The 18,625-nt window shown below is 49.4% G+C and overlaps 2 protein-coding genes across 2 annotated transcripts; one reads left to right on the top strand and one right to left on the bottom strand.

The window, feature by feature from the left end:
• Window positions 1-3,525: 3,525 nt before the first annotated feature.
• Window positions 3,526-6,664, top strand: LOC100230680 (homeobox protein NANOG). The gene is made up of 4 exons (XM_002190696.6): window positions 3,526-3,950; window positions 4,259-4,533; window positions 5,240-5,329; window positions 5,707-6,664. Exons 1-4 carry the CDS (start codon window positions 3,626-3,628, stop codon window positions 6,127-6,129), a joined length of 1,113 nt encoding a protein of 370 aa, XP_002190732.6. The 5' UTR covers window positions 3,526-3,625; the 3' UTR covers window positions 6,130-6,664.
• Window positions 6,665-11,482: 4,818 nt separating this feature from the next.
• On the bottom strand, window positions 11,483-17,881 carry LOC100227862 (homeobox protein NANOG). The gene is made up of 4 exons (XM_002190730.6): window positions 17,605-17,881; window positions 14,326-14,600; window positions 12,906-12,995; window positions 11,483-12,493 (listed from the first exon to the last, which is right to left on the bottom strand). Exons 1-4 carry the CDS (start codon window positions 17,756-17,758, stop codon window positions 12,143-12,145), a joined length of 870 nt encoding a protein of 289 aa, XP_002190766.4. The 5' UTR covers window positions 17,759-17,881; the 3' UTR covers window positions 11,483-12,142.
• Between the last annotated feature and the right edge of the window lie 744 nt (window positions 17,882-18,625).

The following is an 18,625-nucleotide window of genomic DNA, read 5'->3' as shown; positions in this document are numbered from 1 at the left end:
ATGAATGAGGGCCTAATTTTTGTTATTCTTTCTTGATTCCCTTCCTTCTACAGTCTGTCATCTTGGGTCCAGACTGCAGGCGATGAGATGACCATGCTGCAGGGGACAGGCTCTCCAGAGCCAAGGGCCAGGCAAGTACTGAGTTCTGCAGGGCTTTCATACACCTACCTTGGGGAGCCTTTGCTTACAACATCAAATAAAATAATCAAATTTCACAAAAATACAATAATAAAACTAAAGGTGCCTGCTTGGGATGAAAGCTCAGACAAGCTCAACAGAACACAAGGCAAGGATTTCTAGTTGCCTTCCCCAAGCACACACATCGCTGTCAGAGGATGGTGGCTCCCAGGAAACTCTCCGACGGACAGTGGGGCTCTGGCCGTGGTTCCCTGTTCAGTACTACCGAGCCAGCACCCTGCTGCCCCCCTGAGCACCTCCAACATGAGCAGAATGGCACAGCGACATGCACTGGCACTTCACAACATTCACCACAACGCAGGTTACCCACATTACAGCTGCGGGAGGCAGGAGAGCACCTAATCTATGCAAAATCTGAGACAATCTCTACCCCTATAACATTATCCTGTTGATCAAAATTAGTCTAGCAATGTTCTGAGGCGGGAAAACCCCAGCATTTCTGAGCCAGTGGTGTGAGCTCCAGAGCTGAATTTACAGCAGTAGCCAGCTGGTGCTTCCCCAGCCTCCATCTATGTAAACTGGTGCTTTTGCATCACTTCAGAGCAAGCTTGAGCTCCAGCACTCTGAAGGTAGGGACCCAACTGAGAATAATGGGAGATCCTTGTAGGGGGAACTTCCTGGATGAAACACATTCCAGCCACAGTCCCATCTCACTGTGCTTAGACAAAGAGGCCAAGACTGCGTTTGCACCTGAGCTTCTATCGCTGCTGCTACAGCACTACAAAAAGGGTTTGTTAGAGCACGCTACAGCCCCGTGAGTGGCTGCACTCAGTCCCATACACTTGATAGGAAAGATGTGTGCTGATGTCTTTATAAACAATTTCAAGGGTGAGGGTATGGGTGTCAAGAATACACTTGTTACTGCCAACTTGTTACTCACCTGACTAATGCTCCGCAGTACATAATGAGCGCATAATGAGCTAAGAACTGAAAAATAAGGGGTAGCCACACAATGGAGAGGGGGACACAATCCAGAGTCAAAACCCTGATTGTTCCTGCTATTTGGCCTTGTTGGGAAAAACAGGATTAGACTAGATCTGACCTGTGTTGCTGTTTCAGCTGAAAATAGTTCCAAAAGAAGCACAAGTGGATACTTGCATCTGCTCTGTGAGTCATTCCCAACACTTTTTTAAAGCACATTATCTCTAGATATTTTAAATTTTTTTAAATTTAAAAAAATTTCCCAACATTTTTTAAAAGCATATCAGCTCTAGAGATTCATGGGCAGTATATCCAGCCTGAAGGCTGATGGTGCCACAGGCAGATGTTCCAGACCTGATCATCCCATGAGCTTCCCAAATGTCAACATCATGTTTTCCATAGCATTCCCTGTGTCTGTATGACTTCTGCATTTACCTTTGCAATATGTTTCCATGTGTATCCTTTATTTGGGGGAAAATAACTGTGTTTCTTTTCCTAAATAAATTCTGACTTTAGATGGTATGATTTTATACACTTACACAAGTCTTATTTCTCTCACAATTACATTAAAAAACATGTGTTTGGTAAGTTGATTAGAGGTATTGTTGGGGTGAGGGAGCAAATTATCCTCACTGGAAGTGGATATGTGAAAAAGAGATTTAGTGGTTAAAGCATAAAACAAAGGGAATGGAGGACAAATGGGATGAGAAGACAAAAATATTAACAAAGACACAAAAAAAAAAAATGGTGGTGGGACCTAAATCAGCTGCTTGCTCACTACAAAGCTGGTCTGACGCTGGGACAGAAGCTGATATACACGCAAAAAACCGATCTATGTATGAAAATCGCAGACTGTGAGCAGTCCTGCTGCCTTTCCAAGCACACTGACAGGGCTCTCCGAGGGAGGATTTGCTGGCAGAGGCGGTGTTACTCCCTCTGTAGAACTCTAATCCCTCTGCCGCGGTCCATCCTCCCCAGCCATGTGTCCTCGGACGACTCGGGGGCTCCCGCAGCCTCCGGAGCCTTGCAGAAACCCCGCGGGTTTCTCCGTCTTTGCAAGGGGCTGGTTTGGGGCAACTCGGAGAGCCCCCGCGGGGATCACGCGTGTCCCGGGGCAGCCCTGCCAGCAGGGGACATGGGGACCGGCGGCTCTCTGCCCCGCCAAGGGCAGCAGGACAGCTTCGCCTCCCGGGGAAAATCCCTTTCCGTCCGTGCATCTGCTCTGCGAGCACCGAGCGAGTGACCTGCCCAAAACCCACGGCCCGGCTGCCTCTGCTTGCTTTGTGGCCAGAACCAGGCTCTGGTTATAGCTCGGTCTTTTCATCCCTCACACCTCGGTATTTTCATTGTAAGAGATTATAACCTCTTTCTCACACATTCCTAATAGTCCTGACTGGACCCGGTGCGAATTCTGAGAAATTGAATCATTAATTAGGAGGCGATCTATAGTAAGCCCGGCAAGGACCCTTCCTCGCTGGCTCAGGGGATCAGCTGGGGCTCATTTCTCATTAGGACTCAAGATGGGAGGCGGAGATAAATTGAAATCAAGGGAGGTCTTTCGCTGTCAGGTCCTAAAGACGTTTAACAGTGCAGCAGGTTAGTAGCTACACCCCTGCCTGTGTTCTGTTTCCTTGCGCTGGTGGAGCTGGGGAATTTGCTTGGCGCGTCACGTTGCCCTCGTTTGTATTTTTTCCAGGTGGTTTTCCAGGTTTTGTAACTCTCGGGTGTGAGATCCTGCCGATAAATTTTCAATTTCCTTAAAGTAAGAAATAATAGCTGGGGGAGGAGGTGGCAAGGGAAACAGTTTATTCTCCCCAAGAAGGCCCTAACTTCAAATCCTTAAGATCTGTACAGCTCATTTACAATTGCAGCGCTCTTGTCTCCTTTTGAATTTGCCCCGGTGAGTCCCATCCCTCCCTGATGTGTAATTAATTTTTTTTATTTTTTTTAAATTTTAAGATATCACTTTTTAGAAAGCCTTAAATGGCGAGGGAAAGAAGCTTGGAAAATGCGCAGAACAGGACTGCCTGGCTCAGCCTTGGGCGAGCCGCTGGGAGAAGCAGCCTGGCCGTCTTTGAGCCCTCTTCCCCGCCATACAGACACGGCTCTGTAGGGCCATCCCCCCTGCCCCCCGTCCGGATTCACTCGCGGGGAGGTGAAGGGCTTATCTCTTTGCAATGATGGTTGCGATCTGCAATGCAGACGCACAAAGTCTCCTCATACCCCGCGGCGGGCTCCGGGGCCATTCTTTCTGTTTGGGTGGGGACCTGTGAAATGTGGGGGATGTCGGCCAAGCTCAGTCCAGCTCACCGGGCGACCCAGCTCAGACCTGCTGCCCCGAGGGGCGAGCGAGGACCTCCTTCCCACGCCCCAGCAGGGAGCGATGTACTCATCCTCACCGTGACATCTACCAGCCAAGTCGGCAAGCGCAGCCCGGTGTCCCAGCCCTCCCCCGGTCCCTGAATACCCTCGAAAATCCCTTCCCCCCAATCAACCAACTTTTAACATGACAATGGCCATGACAATACCCTCCAGCCAAAGCCAGGCTGGGGCGGACTTAAAGCATCCCCCCCATGTGACCCCAAAGGAGTCTCTGTCCGCGGGCCGCCGGCAGTCTCGACGGTCATATCGCGACATGCTCGGGGCAGGGGGACTGGGCCCGGCCATGAGCAGCCACCTAGGCACGCCGCCATACGTGCTGTACCCTGGCGCGGCCAAGTATGGGGACTATTACTGGTTCTCCGCAGGCAGCATGGACAGCGCGCCCACCGAGGAGGCTCCGGCGCCGGACGCGCTCCCGCTGCCCGCGGCCAAGACGCCCAGTCCCTCAGGTAAGGCGGCCGGGGCGATGGGGCTGCCCCGGGCTGGCAGCGGCCGGTGTGCGGGACTGGGAGGCGCTGCCGGTGCTGCGGGCCGGAGCCGGGCCGCCAGCGCGGCCCCTCTGCCCGGACGGGACGGGCAAAGGGGCGAACGGGGGCGCATCGGCTGTGCTGCCGTGAGGCGACCTGAGCCCTCCTCCCCGCGCTGCGAGTCCCCAGGGCACCCGCAATCGTAAATTCTCCCGGGAAGCTGGGCTTTCAAGGTTTTTTTGAGTCTTCCCTGACTTATTTTGCTCAGCCCAGTTCTCTTTTCTCCTCAGTTGACTCCCCAGCTTCCTCCAGCTCTGGGACACTCACCCAGTACCACACCCCCGACTCCGCCACCAGCCCCACCGCAGCAGGGAGCCCGTCTCCCTACTCCTCTCTGCAGAAGGTCAAGGCGCAAGGCAAGGGGGTGGTGAAGACGGGCAAGAGCCGCACAGCGTTCTCGCAGGAGCAGCTGAAAGCCCTACACCAGCGCTTCCAGAGCCAGAAGTACCTCAGCCCCCAGCAGATCCGGGAGCTGGCTGCTGCCCTTGAGCTCACCTACAAGCAGGTGAACATCTTGCTTTGAGCAGCAGCTGATTTGGGGTCTTTAATTTTTTTTTTTTTCCTTCTTCTATGTGTGTGTGGTTTTCGTTTTTCTTGGACCCCAGAGAGAAGTTTCTTAGATTATCTTGTGCTACCTCTTACTTCAGAGGGCAGAGGGTGTGAAAATCTATGACTCAGTCTTACGTTTGGTTCCAGCACTATCCACCCACTGCGTGCAAGTGTTTCAAAGGGCCTGCAGAGCAGCAAAGCAGGGCTGTGCAGAGTCAGGTTTTACTGTTCTGCAGGGACGTGTGTTGTCTCTGAATGTAGAGGCCTTTCCTAGTCGGAGTGGCACCATGGTCTCTCCCTAGAGAGGGTCCTTGCCCCAGCAGCTGCTTGTGTCTGACTAAAGGAACGATTCACTCCTGAGCCCTGGCCATGGCACAGCAGTGAGTTGGTACTGTACAACCTGATTTCTGCAGTTGCCTTGGCCGGTGTTTTAGTTAGGGTTTTTGAAGTCGGGAAAGGTCCAGTGGTGATCTGAGGAGTAGAAATGTTCGTTTTCAGCTCTGTGATTTCATAGCCACCTGCATCTGCAGCACGTTGTTAGCCGCTGAAATTATTGACAGTATTAGAAGTCAGAAAGGGGATTGTAGCAGAAATAAGGATGTGTACTAAGCTCTTTAAAAATTAATTTCTAATTTCTTATGTCCTTTCTGCATCACTTTTAGGTGAAGACATGGTTTCAGAATCAACGGATGAAATTTAAGCGTTGCCAAAAGGAGAGCCAGTGGATGGATAAAGGGATGTATTTACCACAGGTGAGTAAATTTCCCCATCAGCAGTAGTCATAGTTCCTCCAGTCTGCGAGGAGAAATGCATCATGTCCAACCTGGTAATTCTAACAAGCCACAGGAATATTACCAAGCCAGTTGAATTCCTCTTACCAGGGCTTAAAATGGCTTCTCTTTTAAGCTTTTAAGTTTTCCCCCCCAGCGTGGCTGTTCCTGGACACGTTGAGCTGGAGATTACTAACAGGTCACCTCTGCGATTACTGGTCTGTTGGGAGGACAAAGGGCCTGAAAAAGGCGCTATTGTTCGGCTTGGAGGGGGAGCTGGGGGAGAAGAGAGGACCCATCCAAAAGAATGGGCCGCTGGTGTGGTTCTGCACTGCTGAACGACTTTCTTTGTCTCCTAGAATGGGGTTGATCAGGCTGCATACCTGGATATGGCGCCAGCGTTCCACCAGGTCTTCCCTGCCGGTTCTGGCAGGAACTTTCAGGCTGTGTCCAACGTGCACCAGGCTTACAGCAGCGGACAGACTTACGGGAATGGGCAGAACCTGTACTCCTTCTCATCTGTGGAGGATGAAGGGCTCTTTGGAAAAGGTGGGACAAGCTGCAATACCCAGCAAACCATGGGTTTACTAAGCCAGCAAATGAACTTCTATCACAGCTACTTTGACAATATAGATTATGTCAGCGTGGAGGTAGATGACACCTTCAACTTCCAGAGCACCTCTGACGCTGTCACACCATTTTCGAGCTCTCCTATACAGAATCAATGCCAGTTACCTTGGCACCCCATGGGGACCCAGAGTGGGTATGAGTCTCAGGTCTGAGTATATTTTTCTCCCACCTCATGTGTTCACCCATGGGATTTCCAGGGTTTTGAGTTCGTGTTCTATTTGTTTTTCTTGCCTGTCCTTCACTACTGCTGTTTTAACTACTGGAGGGGCTCAGCACCCTGCTGCCTGGGGCTAGTTTCCTATTTAAGTGTGCCTGTCTGTTCATAGCTAACCCTTGGCAAAGATGCTTTGGGTATTGAGGAGTTTGAACCTCATTCATTGAGGCCAGTGTGCAATGTTGCAGCTGTGAGCAGCAGAGGTTGTTAAGGTCTGTTTGTTGTTCAAGTCTCACCTTCTTTGCTGCTTCTCTAGCAGGTGATCTCTGATCCTTGCCCTGTGTGTCTTGCAGCAGAGCTTCCATTGCAAAGGAGGTGAATATTTGTTGTTGCTGAATCATTTTTCATAAAGTTTGTTTTTTGTAGTGTTACCAAGCATGTTTTATGTTATGTCCATGTTGTGTTTTATTGTTTTTTCTGGTTAATGTTCAATGTACTTAATGTTCTTACAAAGTTGTTTGAATTAAAAATAAATTACTTTATTTTAATACTGTGATGGTGTCACCAGCTTGCATTTGAACAGCTGGCTACGAGAGTGGTTGTGCTACACAGGTTAGACCTGCAGTACTGAGGAAAAGGAGGGAAAAAAATAACCCTATCGTGTTTCTCCCAGGGGTGGGCTCAAGTAATTTTTAAAAAGGAGCAAGTCACAGAATATGTTATTGTGTAGCCTACTGCAGGGAGGGTGGGGGAGGCGCTAGGGCTAGGCAACTGGACCAAACTCCTGGCTTGAAGTGATGTGCAGCCCTGTATTGGCCCTTGGACAGCAATGCTTCAAAAAAAAAAAAAAGTATTGCTGAAGGAGGATGGAGCAAAAGAAAAGTGTCATGGCCATTGTGTGGCCTCCTGCTGGTGCTCCAGAAGGTCACAACTGGAGGTCTGGAATCCCACTTAATTAAATATGCAGCTCTGTTGGGTTTCTTGTGCTGACCTCAAATGGCAACAGAAGTCTGAGACTAGGCAGCTAAATCTCCTGCTTCCAGCATTGAAACAAAACCAGAACCAAGTTGCTATTTAGTATTCCAAACTAGCAGAAATTGTGTTTTGGTTTAGTCTCGGGCTCTTTAAAGTACACTACACCACTGAAGCCCTTCATCTGACCGAAAGGGGTAATTCAGTGGGTTCTCCCACCCAGCACAATTAGCTAAACTGGCAGCGACTGCTCAGGCTCAAACTGCTACAGGTCCTTTGCCGAAGGGAACCTGCTTGTGAGTGCAAAAGCACATCCCCTCTTCAGCTGCCAAGCTGCAATACTCTGCTTGCAAGGTAAGGTACAGGAAGGGAGAGAGGAGCAGAGGCTTGAGCCTGTGTAGAGAAGGGCAAAAGAACGAGTCACTTGTATGTATGGGCTGCCAACCTTAAAACAGCAGAAAAAAGGTACATCTGGCCTATAAGAGAGGGAAATACCAGGTTCACGTGGCTTTCTGTATTTGAGAACAAGAGCTTTCTCTGGATGGGAGATTATATCCCTGTAGCATTGTATGAATTCTGGTTAATTCTCTAGCAATAGTATTAGTTTCAACAATTGCCTTGAAAAAAGTAAAGCTGAACTGTATAAATCACCTATACAAGTCATACATACTATGCCTTGTCTTTCAGCTTTAAAATTAGCAGCTTATGATTTTGGGGGTTCTTTCAAGATGCAGTCTTCAAAGAAGTAATAATATACAGATCTTTGCAGAGCAATTGCAGAGGGTGCCTGCTGCAGTTTACCTGTGCTGCTTCCTGTGTTTTGTTTCCATGTGTCTGCTGCAAGGGTAAGGAAATAGCTGGAGCTCTGCAGGCAGATGTCCTTCTGCAAAAACAGATATTGTTGCTGAAACAGCCCTGGGGCTCAGAATGATTGCTCTGCATGTTGTGGTTTGTTACTCCATGTACTATGGGAGTGTTCTGTGGAAATTGACTGTTCCCTCATGGCTGTGTTATTCCCCTGGTTGTTCAGCCTGGGTTGAGTGCAGGTTTGGCAAGCACATGTAGCTGGAGGGAGCATATGGAGCAGCTGTTGTTTGAGTTTTGGAAGGTGGGCTGGAAAGAGCTCATAGTTGCTCAGGAAGTGTTTCTAGAGCCTGTGGAATTAAAAAAAAACAGAACTCTGTCTTTCCACAGAGCTGGTGATCTCTTCTGTTACCTTCACGTGCCTGAATCACATCACCATGTGAAAAAACTGCCCAGGTAATTGGGCACTACTACCAAAACCGGTGGGGATGCAGATGCCTCCAGCCTCATACTTGCAGAAGTGTTGGTATTAGTTCCTTAGAGGAAGAAAGTGCATGCCAGCAAAAGCTTTCTGCTAGAATGCATTACACCTCTGTTAACACTGCTGCTTCCTGTAACTCTGCTGTGTACCAGTAACTTCTGCACACTGCAAATATGATTTGCCTTGCCAGCAAATCTTTTTAGGATCAAGCTGTAAGATGATTTGGAGCTCTTCATATGCATTACAGCTTGTGCAAATAGACTCCTCATTTACAATATCTACAGTGACAAAAAAGCTGCAGATGTCGTTCTGGTGCTGCAGAGACTACCACCTAAACAGAAGAAATTGAGTCTGGTACAGATTATGTAGACCAGGATTTTATTCTGTAATCTACTGGGTTCCAGCTGTCCCACAGGGAAAATACCAAGAGCAGTGGAAACCTCATTCCTTGCTCTCCATGTCAATGTGGCCTGCAGGGGTTTTACAAGCTACATGTTTCTTCTGAGTGATCCATGAGCAAGGGCTCACAGCCCCAATTGTCTCTCTAGTGCAGTTAAAAGTAATGATCTTTGCTTTAATAGGCTCTTCCCTACAGGCATATGTAAGCATATTTAGCAATCTAACTACACCACATGACTCGAGGGCTGAGCTATAACAGGGTTTCAGAAATTTTCAGTCAAGCATTGCTACAGTCTCATGCCTGGCCTGACTTCAGAGGGCAGCAGCATATTGGCTGATACTGAATAGTCATGAGGCATGAATGACTCTAAATCATTGCACTTGGACATTAAAATAAAAGGAAAAAATATAAACTTAAAAATAAAATAAAAAAAAAAACCAACACTAAACAAACAAAAAAACCACCAAGAAACCACAATCCTAAGTCTTTTCCTACCTGTGAGGGCCATGTACTCTTCATGCTATGCAAACTTGAAGAGTACCCTCGGGTCATATCTGAGAATCTCTTTCATAATCAGGCTAGAATTAATTTCTCATTCTTGACGGAAGTCCATCTGCTGTCAAGCAGCTGGAGAGTGTCCAGACCATTAAATCTTTTACAAATTACAACACATCGACTTCTGCTTTGGGGGAGCCCCAAGATCCAGCTAAGTAATTGCTTAGATACTAGAGAAAGACCAGAAAAGAAACTAAATCCCCCGTGTCCCTCTGGCTGCCTGGGGCTGAGGGACTCCCTCTAACAGTAGCTGCATTCCTGCTGTTTTTACATAGGACATTGGGCATGCAGCTCCTGATACAGCAGACATCAATGATCTCACTTCCTGGAAGCTGCTTACTTGCCTGTTTGGAATTGCTGCAGGTTTTTAGAACCTAACCACCTGTGGCAATAAGGTCTGTCTTTGGATGATGACCTCTGAAAAATTGTCTCTCTGAGGAAACCACAATATTTGGTAGTGTTTGTTAGCGCTATCTTGCTGAATACCTTTATCTCCAATCGCAGGGAGATCACAGCTGATGCTCTTACAGATGGCAGCTTTCTGCAAGCCAGTCCCAGAGCCTCCACAGCAAAATCCTGCCTGTCCTGAAGCATCTCTGAAGGAGCAGGGCATGACATATGACTCCTTTTCCAGATAATTATTAGTGAGGACGTGCTGCGAGCTCAGCTTTATTCACCTACAGCAGCTTTTGATGGGTTGGCATGGAAAGGTTTTAGGTTATATTCAGGTTAAGTAAACAGAACTGTTGGCTTGAGAAGAACTGAAAAATATCTTCATTCTGGTGTGAGAGCCCTGAGAATTGCCGCTATTGTCCACCCTCCGATGTCAGCCAGCACCTTTTCAGTCGACTTAATGGTTCCCCACCCCGCCGCCGGTTCCAAGAACAGCCTTGCCCATCCTTAGCCACTTGATGGTTGCAAGAGAAGGTGGGGGCTGTGCCAAGACTGAATGACTCACCATCCAAAAGGCCTTATCTTTCCCCAGATCATGCCGGCCAACTTGATCACTCCCCACCACTCGGATGGGGGAGAGAATCAGAATACTAAAGGTGAGAAAGCTCGTGGATTGAGATAAAAACAATTTAATAGGTAAAGCAAAAGCAGCACACACAAACAAAGCAAAACGAGGAATTGATTCACCCCTTCCTATAGGCAGGCGGCCTCCAGGACAACAGAGTCCCATCCTGTGTAATGAGTCCTTAGAAAGACAAAGGCCATCACTCTGGATGCCCCCCTCTTCCTTCCCCCAGTTTTCTACACTGAGCCAAATCCCATACCGTAGGGAATATCCACTTGGTCGGTCGGGGTCAGTCGTCCCAGCTGTGTCCCCTCCTAACTCCTTGTACACCCCTTCTCACTGTCAGGGAGATAATGAGAAGCAGAAAAGGCCTTGACAGTGTGCAAGCCCTGCTCAGCAGTAATGAAAACATCTCTGTATTATCAACTCCATTCTCAGCACAAATCCAAAACACAGCCCCATCCTAGATACTGTGAAGAAAATTAAACCAGCACAGCCAAAGTCAGCACACCATACAGTTTACAGTAGAGTCAAAGAGTGTCTGCACGAGTGGGAGAGAGAACAAACAGCTGTGAGGCACAGGGACATAAATCAGCTTTGTCAACAGAAGACCATGCCTCTTATTACTCTAGTCACAGAAATCACTGCTTTCATTTTATGCCCTTTTTTTAAACCATGTCAGCTACTTCACTGCATTAAGAGAAATTCGTTGTCATCATCAAAGAGTGATAGGAAAACTGTGACTCAGGGAACTGGAGGCCTGTTATTACATGTACTTTGCTACACACCTCTGGTTTTAGGTACTTAGACACTTACATAGTCAAGTTCAGAAATGATAGTACCTCCATGACAGTCCCCATATTCAGTACTGCTGGATATGGAAAATTGTTAAGGTGGGTGATAGTTACTCACCTGTTTTTTTTTACTTATCTGGCATTGCCAAGAGCCATGAAGCTGATCCACTATTAATACAGAAAAATTTCTGTTTATAGTTTCAGCATCAAGTAACAATGGAATACGGTTGCTATGGCTATTTATGTTCCATCTGGTTGTTCTATTGCCATGCTCTATTGCAGTGGGAAAAAAGAGATATATAAAAATACATAATGCATCTTAAAAAGTACTCTTTTATTTGCCAGATTGTATGCACTGTTAGGTTTTCTCAGGGGGAGACACAGAAAGATACAGACTCTTAGGAAGAGCTTATAAAATCATCTTACCAGCCTTTCTGCAAGCTACTTGTCACAACTCCCTTCATTAGACACTTCATCACTTCACCTCATGGCTGATATACAGAACTGATGGTTTACACTTCAAATGAATAACTGGCACGTGGCAGTAACTTCTCCAACTTCAGTTAAAGGTACGTGACCAGCACCTCTCCACAAGCCCCTGGCTTCAGGTATTATGTACACACAACTGTACAGTGATACATGGAGATTCCCAAAGGAATCTGTGCGTCCCCTTAGACAAGTTGAAGATCCAGGGCATAAACTGGGTAGCCAGATCTTGGGCTTTGCTGTCAGGGAGCTTGGTTGTCTGTGCCAATCAAGAAAGGAATGTGTGTGTGCACGTGTACAGCACAGAAATGAAGGGCTCTGTGTGTGTGTGCCTGGGCAAATGGGTCTCTGCACAGCTGCATGTCTGCAGGCACACATCTGGATGCCAAAACAGGTTTTAGCTATGAGGTGTCCCTGAGGTGGCCAACACACCAATAACAAAGGGAGAGATGAGAATAAGATTTGATTCCTGGCTGCCCAAGTACCCCACATCCACAGTGCTTAGGAATGATAAAGATGATGGCTGGCAGCAGTTGGGAAAGGAGCCCCCATAGTGGCTGAGTGGTGAAAATTACAGCCATCACCTGTCTTTGAGCCTGGATATTCCACACTACCAGGATAGCTGTGATAAAAGTCTACTTTGTGCTGGGCAATGAAGCCCACTGTCTGCTGGACACTGCCTTTGCCAAAGACTCCTCCATCCTCGCTGGTCACGATTGTGTATGCGTTCTGCCCTGCTCCATAGTGCTGACAGGGAGCAGGCACGGTTTGGATGTTGCCAGCTGTGGCAATGGGGTAGCCCTGGTGGAATTTGGGGTGCACGTCCAGGTAGGTACCGCTCTGGAAGCCACTCTGAAAGGGAAAAGCGGAGAGTCAGAACACATAACTTCTCCACTGGTGTCCAGAGGCCTGACATGTACTGGGGCTCTGTCCCTTCACATTTCATATTGTCTACTGACCAGTGGCAATGGCATGGAGGGCAAGAAGAACTGTGTCCGTTCCCACAGCTCAGGGGTGGATAATCATATATATATATATATTCATAGATACATAAGAGTAAAACAGCTTTTCCCTGGAAACATTTCCGTGGTACAGCCAGCCCACTGCTGGACTACCACCAGTACACATGGTGTGGTGCCAAGTCTGTGCCTCTGTGCTGAGCAAACCAGAAGGCCAGGTACACTCACACTCATATGATTAAGTTGCCCCCATGGAGGAAATATGGGACAGAAGAGCCATGATGAGCCATGTGCTGTGTTCTTACTTGTGTGAGACACTGAGCACGTTCGCTCCACAGGCTCTGCTTCTGGCACCTTTTCAGCTTCATCCTCCGGTTCTGGAACCAAGTCTTCACCTCGAAGGGGAAGGGAAAGCAGAGAAAATGTCAGCAAAGGAGAGGGAAGAACAAATGTAACCAAATTCACAAGCAGGAAGAACCAGAGGAAGTGACCAGACGGCAGAGATACATGGGCAGCAGCAGATAAAAGCCTTTCAGAACTCCTGGGGGGGTGTTGCCAAGGGGAGAGGTCTGTCTAGCAGCCTCAGCAGGTGGCTAGTGCAACTGTGTGATGGGGGAGGGGGCGGCTCCATGTCAAGAGACAGTGATAGTTGGGATGAATCGACTCATTCCAAACAGGGAGGTGAATGACTGGTGTAAATCAGATCCACCAGCACCTCTACAAGCCCCCTGCACTACAGTCAAACTTCTAAGACACTGTTTCTGCATACTTGCGAACAGAGAAGGGACAGACCTGCTCCTTGTGCCCAGCAGTTCCCAAATTCAAAGCTCCTTGCTGGGGCGAATTCCAGGGCCATTTCCCCCCGGGCTGTGTCTGCACTGTGAAAGCAGCCTTTGCAGGGATGTGGATTGAAGGAAAGAGCAGACAGTCCCACCTGCCTTGTTCCTGACAGAACCAGTTTAGTGTGTGCTGTATGTGTGCATTTACAGTGCACGTATAACCTTTTTAGTCCCAGGGCATCCCAGCCATCATGCCTAGCTCTGAGATTCAAATTTCAGGAAGATTTTGGACATATAACGGCAAGCTCTTGTGCTCCATTGCCCAGCCCCCCCTGCTTTAGGAAGGCATCATTAGAGGCAGCATAATTTCACTACACGCAGCCTAGCTGGAGATCAGCAGAGACCCTAAAGGGCAGTGATGTGTGAACCTAGCAGCACCCACGGGAGGAGGGAGCACGTGTCAAGCAGCCAAGCAGTGCTGAGTGTGGAGCATTATTAGATACTGGACAAGATAAGACCCAGGAGACACTAGCAAGAGCTTGCAGCATGTCGCAGCAGCCCCTGATTCAGAGAACAGATGCATGCCAGGGTTTCTGAGAAGTTCACAGCGCATGAAACAATCTGTGAAGTGCTGTCAAGCCCAGGGTAGAGACTGTTTGTGGCGAACAACATATTCATCACTGGGTTTGCAATTCTACTACTGGTGTTGGCAACAGAACCCTTAACTGACCCCCCGACTTGAGAGGCCCAAATGAGGTGCCACTGACCCCTCTATCTGCAGAAGTGCTTCTGATCTCTGGGCATGAATAAGCAGGGGTGCAACTGTTAGCTGGCACCTTGGCCTCAGTCCCTGCTGGGCACTCATCTTTCCATCCTGGCACTCCCTTAAGTGACCACTCAGCCACTGTGAGATCGATACACTCTGGGTCAAAGTCTCTGTGTTCACCTGCTTGTAGGTGAGCCCCAGGGCAACAGCCAGCTCCCGGATCTGCTGGGGGCTGAGGTACTTCTGGCTCTGGAAGCGCTGGTGCAGGGTTAGCAGCTGCTCCTTGGAGAAAGCTGTCCGGCTCTTGGTCTTCCTGATCCCCTCCACGCCATATTCTCTGCCCTTCTGAGACTTAGCTGTAGGCTGTGGGGACGTGGATGAGGAATGTGGACTGGTGGCTGAATCTGGTGTGAATTGGCTGAAATTCCCAGAACTGGATGAAGCTGGGGATACTTCTATAAATAAAAAGAAAATGAGAAAAGGTGTAAGAGACAAAATGTTTAGCTGTAAGGGTATGAGCATGCTCCCTGCCTGCTCTAGAGCTCCTTGCCTACCAGATAGGAGCTTTCTTGAAGCAAAGGCTCATGTGACCCTCCTTTCTTCATGGATCTGTGAGCACAGACAAGCGCACTGAGATCGAGCAGCTTCCCAGCTCAGTCCTCTCTGGGATGTTCATGACTCCCTTTTGCCAGGCAGAAAAGTCAGGGCAGGGAGTGGTGCTAGAGTTTGATGCACATTGGCTCACAGTGAGCTCTCCCCCTCCAGATGGCCTCAGTAATATTTCAGTCTGATTGTGGTGTAAAAAGGCCTTGTCATGACTGCAAGCATAGCTCTGGGTTCCCCAGAATTGCCTGCCCAGCAATACCAAGGCACTCAATAGAGACAAAAAAAACTCTGACCATGGTGTGCGGTGGGGCAGTGAGGTGGTGCCCTCAGTGAGGGCAGCAGGTGGAGAACATCAGACATTGGCTATTGGATCAGTCCTGTTTGCCTTTGTCTCCCATCACAGCCCATGCCACTGCTGGAGACACTGTAGGTGGAAGGACCTATTTGATAGAGGCTTTTAGTGAGAGAATAAAGAAGGAGATAAATTTCACACAGAAAAGGAGAGAGAGAGGAAAGGTGGATGTGTGAAAGGAGGCAGCAGTCCTGTACCAGGGACATAGGGGACAAAATTCAAGAGTGGAGAGGAAGGCATTCAAGCCCCTTCCTATTTGTCCTGGTACGTGTCTTAAGGGATCTCTGTTGATGGCAAAGTTGAGATAAAGACCTAAGGGTAAAGTTTCCTGAACAATCTGGGCTCCTAGTGAAGACAAAACCTGCCAAGATGCAAAGTCATTCAGGCTGCAGGAATAAGAAAATGTCACATGCCACATTACTGGAGTCTGAGAGAGGCTGAGATCTTCTCAGGCCAACCTGACTGAAGGGCTGTGATACCAGTCCCTCCTCTTTCCCCTAACTACAATGATGAATCTGCCCATCCCTTCCTCCTCCAGCTACTCCTCCGCAAACTATCCTGCATGGTCCATCCCCTCTCCTACTACTGTAAGTGAAGTGAATGGGGCAGTGCCATTTCAGTACACACCTTCTGACTACCGAGCCCAACCAATGTCTCCCAGCCTCCTTACCAGTCACCTTGAGAGCTGTGACGCTGAGACACACTCCCCAGTACTGATGTCCCCTGGAGGAATGGGCTTCCCACCCATCCTACAAAACCTTTCCTTCTTCTGTCCTAAGCTGAGAGTCTACTAAGCAATCACTCGAAAGCCTTGGAGTCCTGTTGGACCTCAGAAAGGAGGCCACATCTGTGATAGTGTTCCCCCTGTTGTTCTCCTTACAGAGGCATTCCTGTCTCTGTGGTGCCTGCCACTCAAGGCTTGCCTGCTCTGGGCCATTTGCTATCCCTAGGAGATTACACCACCCACAGCAAGGGCTGGGTGAACAGCCAGGGGTGTCGTGGGGCAGGTTTCCAGCACTGGGGAGAGAGGCCATGAGGATTGCAAAGGGATTCTGTCTGCAAGCAGAAAGAGGCTGTCAGCAGAAGAGGTGCAAGGGCCTGCGGTGTTACGTGCATGGGGGTAGACTGCAGAGCCTTCGGGAAGGTGAACATCAGTGACTTGGGCTGCATGGCAAGCTAAAACTTCGTGTGGTATCACAGGATGCTTGGCTCCTACAGGCTGTGAAGTAAAAACTTTATAGGGAGAAAATGAACATGCTGGGAACATGGGCCTGGAAAACAGGAGAGTCTCCTGTTAGACAGGAAGCACAGTGAGACGCTGTAGAACTAAAGCTCCCCCAGGCTGCTGCTTGGGCTGTCATCCCAATGAATGCCCCGTGAAATGTATCAGGGCAGAAGTGCTCCCTCTCCATGAGAAGAGAGTAAAGGAGAGAGGAAGTGAGAAACACAACAGGGCAACAGACATGAACATGAAAGCCTGTGACAGACCCACTCCCACAAGGTCCTGACATCTGTAGGCCTCGACTTCCACAACAGGGCTCTCTCTGAGAGAGGTATGAGGAGAGAGTGCTTGAAGATGGGGTTACAGTCTATACACTGACCCCAGCGGGGCACACAGGAGTCCATCCACCCGCTGCCTTTGTCAGGCAGGCACACACAGAGAATCTACATGGCAGGTAGCCACATGCCGAGCAGCCATAGGCATTCTGCCTGAGCCTGTAGCTTTCCATAGCAAATGACAGCTTGCAAGTGGCACCCCAAAACCTGGCTCTCCTCCCACCCATTTACCTTGCTAGGGTGTTGCCCTGCTGACCATAATGTGAGGCTAGGAGAAAAGCTGCTCTTATTAGCTCTTCTATTGCCCCTCACTGGAGTGCCAGAGGAATGACAGGAACAGAAAATGTCACTGTGGTGAGGCCTGGGACTTTTTGGATAAAAAGGGAAAGGCAAAGCAACAAGAGCACACAAAGAAGAGGGAAATAGAGGAAAATGGCAAAATGAAAGAATCAGTGTGAGTAACAATGCTCGATTTAAAGGAGCAGATCTCCCAGCACCCATGGCCCTTGGCTCATGATTAACAAGCACATAAAAGGTGCAAGGAGTTTGTAAGGGATAGCACCAGAAGTATCTCCAGGATCTGTTTCTCTCTATGGCACACATGACAGCATTTAACTCAAAGGAGGCCCAGACATTCCCGCACCAAGAACCAAGAACTTCCCTAAGACCAAGTTGTCACTCTTCCCTTCAGCCTGGAGCACAGACCTGACAGTGCCTCGATACTCTTTTGAGGTTTAGGAAACCGCTTGGCAGTCACCCAAGAAGAGTAGCATGGAAAAGTGATGTGACTGGCCAAGGTCACCCCTCCTCCTTGCCCATCACAAGGGCACACACTAGGAAACCAAGGCAGGGAAAGGGAAAAACCCGCTGAAAGTCGTTGGAGCCTGACCTGGGAGCGGAGCTATCCCGGGGATGAGCTCCAGGGCTTGGCTGCAAGGCCTTACCTGCTGTGTGCCTGCTCCCCGCCGCCTCCGGAGAGAGCCCGGCGGCGGGCGCTGGTGCCGCCTGCCCCGCCGCGCCCCAGCGGAGCTCCAGGCAGCCCCGGGCAGCCCCGCCGGGGTACGCGGGGCACGGCGGCAGCGCCAGCTGCGCGCACATGGGTAGCGCCAGATGTCACCTCCACCGCGGGGACAGGTCTCACCGGCGAGCTGAGGCAGCCCCGCAGCGCAGACAGGCCTTTATAGCCGGCCATTCCCTGCCCGGGACCGCAATATTCACCGCGGCCCGCTCCTCCGGGCTCTTTGTCATGTTAAAGAGCCTGATCGGTGGGGTGGGGACGGAGCAGGGGGGAGGGAAAGCAGCATTTGGAATGGCATCAGAGCTGAAATATGTCCCCTCTGAATTCTTCCCGTTCTGCAGGTTCCTCGGTCACACCTGAGCAGGGTCTGACCCAGAGCCCCAGGACAACTCCTCCCGTTTGCTCCTGTGGGCTCTGCTGGGCTTGTCGCGTTCAGGATCCCGTGAGCGCGGATGTCCCGTACGGGACAGCTGTTCCCTGCCTTGGGAGAGCGCATCCCGGCCACTCTCCACCACGGGGGGGACAGATTTAGCACAGCAGCGAAATCTGGTGCCGAGCTGCTCCGTACCGTGTCTGCCAAACCCACACCCTGCCCCAGGGTTGTGGGGAGGGTTCTGAGACCTTTACTTTGTGGCTTGTGTCACTTTGACACCTCCCCAAGACCACAGACACCCCCTACTGCTACTAACCTGGCAGCACTTCCCATACTCTTGGTGCAGATGTCGGAGATGGGAGAGGGGGGAAATGAGTAAGAATTAAAGCTGGGGATAGAATATACTTTTTCTTTGCTTTTTTTTTTTTTTTTTTTTTTTCTTTTCTTTTTCCTTTTTTTAACTGAGAAGGAATTTCCTTCACACAGACCTTCGAGGGAGCCAGCTGAAAATGTGTTTGGCCCATCTTCAACAAGCTTGTGCCAGAGCAAACTCGGAAACATTGGGCAAGTCACA

This window comes from Taeniopygia guttata, chromosome 1 (genome assembly GCF_048771995.1).
Source record: "Taeniopygia guttata chromosome 1, bTaeGut7.mat, whole genome shotgun sequence".
Lineage (NCBI taxonomy): Eukaryota > Metazoa > Chordata > Aves > Passeriformes > Estrildidae > Taeniopygia > Taeniopygia guttata.
Note: the sequence above shows the minus strand (reverse complement) of the source record. Positions and strands in the feature narration are given on the sequence as shown.

Bases quoted from the DNA above. Each gene is read 5' to 3' on its own strand.
- LOC100230680 (XM_002190696.6), top strand. From the start codon at position 3,626: ATGACAATGGCCATGACAATACCCTCCAGCCAAAGCCAGGCTGGGGCG. The intron at 3,951-4,258 runs GTAAGGCGGCCG...TTTTCTCCTCAG, and splicing joins CAAGACGCCCAGTCCCTCAG to TTGACTCCCCAGCTTCCTCC. The intron at 4,534-5,239 runs GTGAACATCTTG...CATCACTTTTAG, and splicing joins TTGAGCTCACCTACAAGCAG to GTGAAGACATGGTTTCAGAA.
- LOC100227862 (XM_002190730.6), bottom strand. From the start codon at position 17,758: ATGTGCGCGCAGCTGGCGCTGCCGCCGTGCCCCGCGTACCCCGGCGGG. The intron at 12,996-14,325 runs GTGAACACAGAG...TTCCCCTTCGAG, and splicing joins TGGGGCTCACCTACAAGCAG to GTGAAGACTTGGTTCCAGAA. The intron at 12,494-12,905 runs GTAAGAACACAG...TTTCCCTTTCAG, and splicing joins GTGCTCAGTGTCTCACACAA to AGTGGCTTCCAGAGCGGTAC.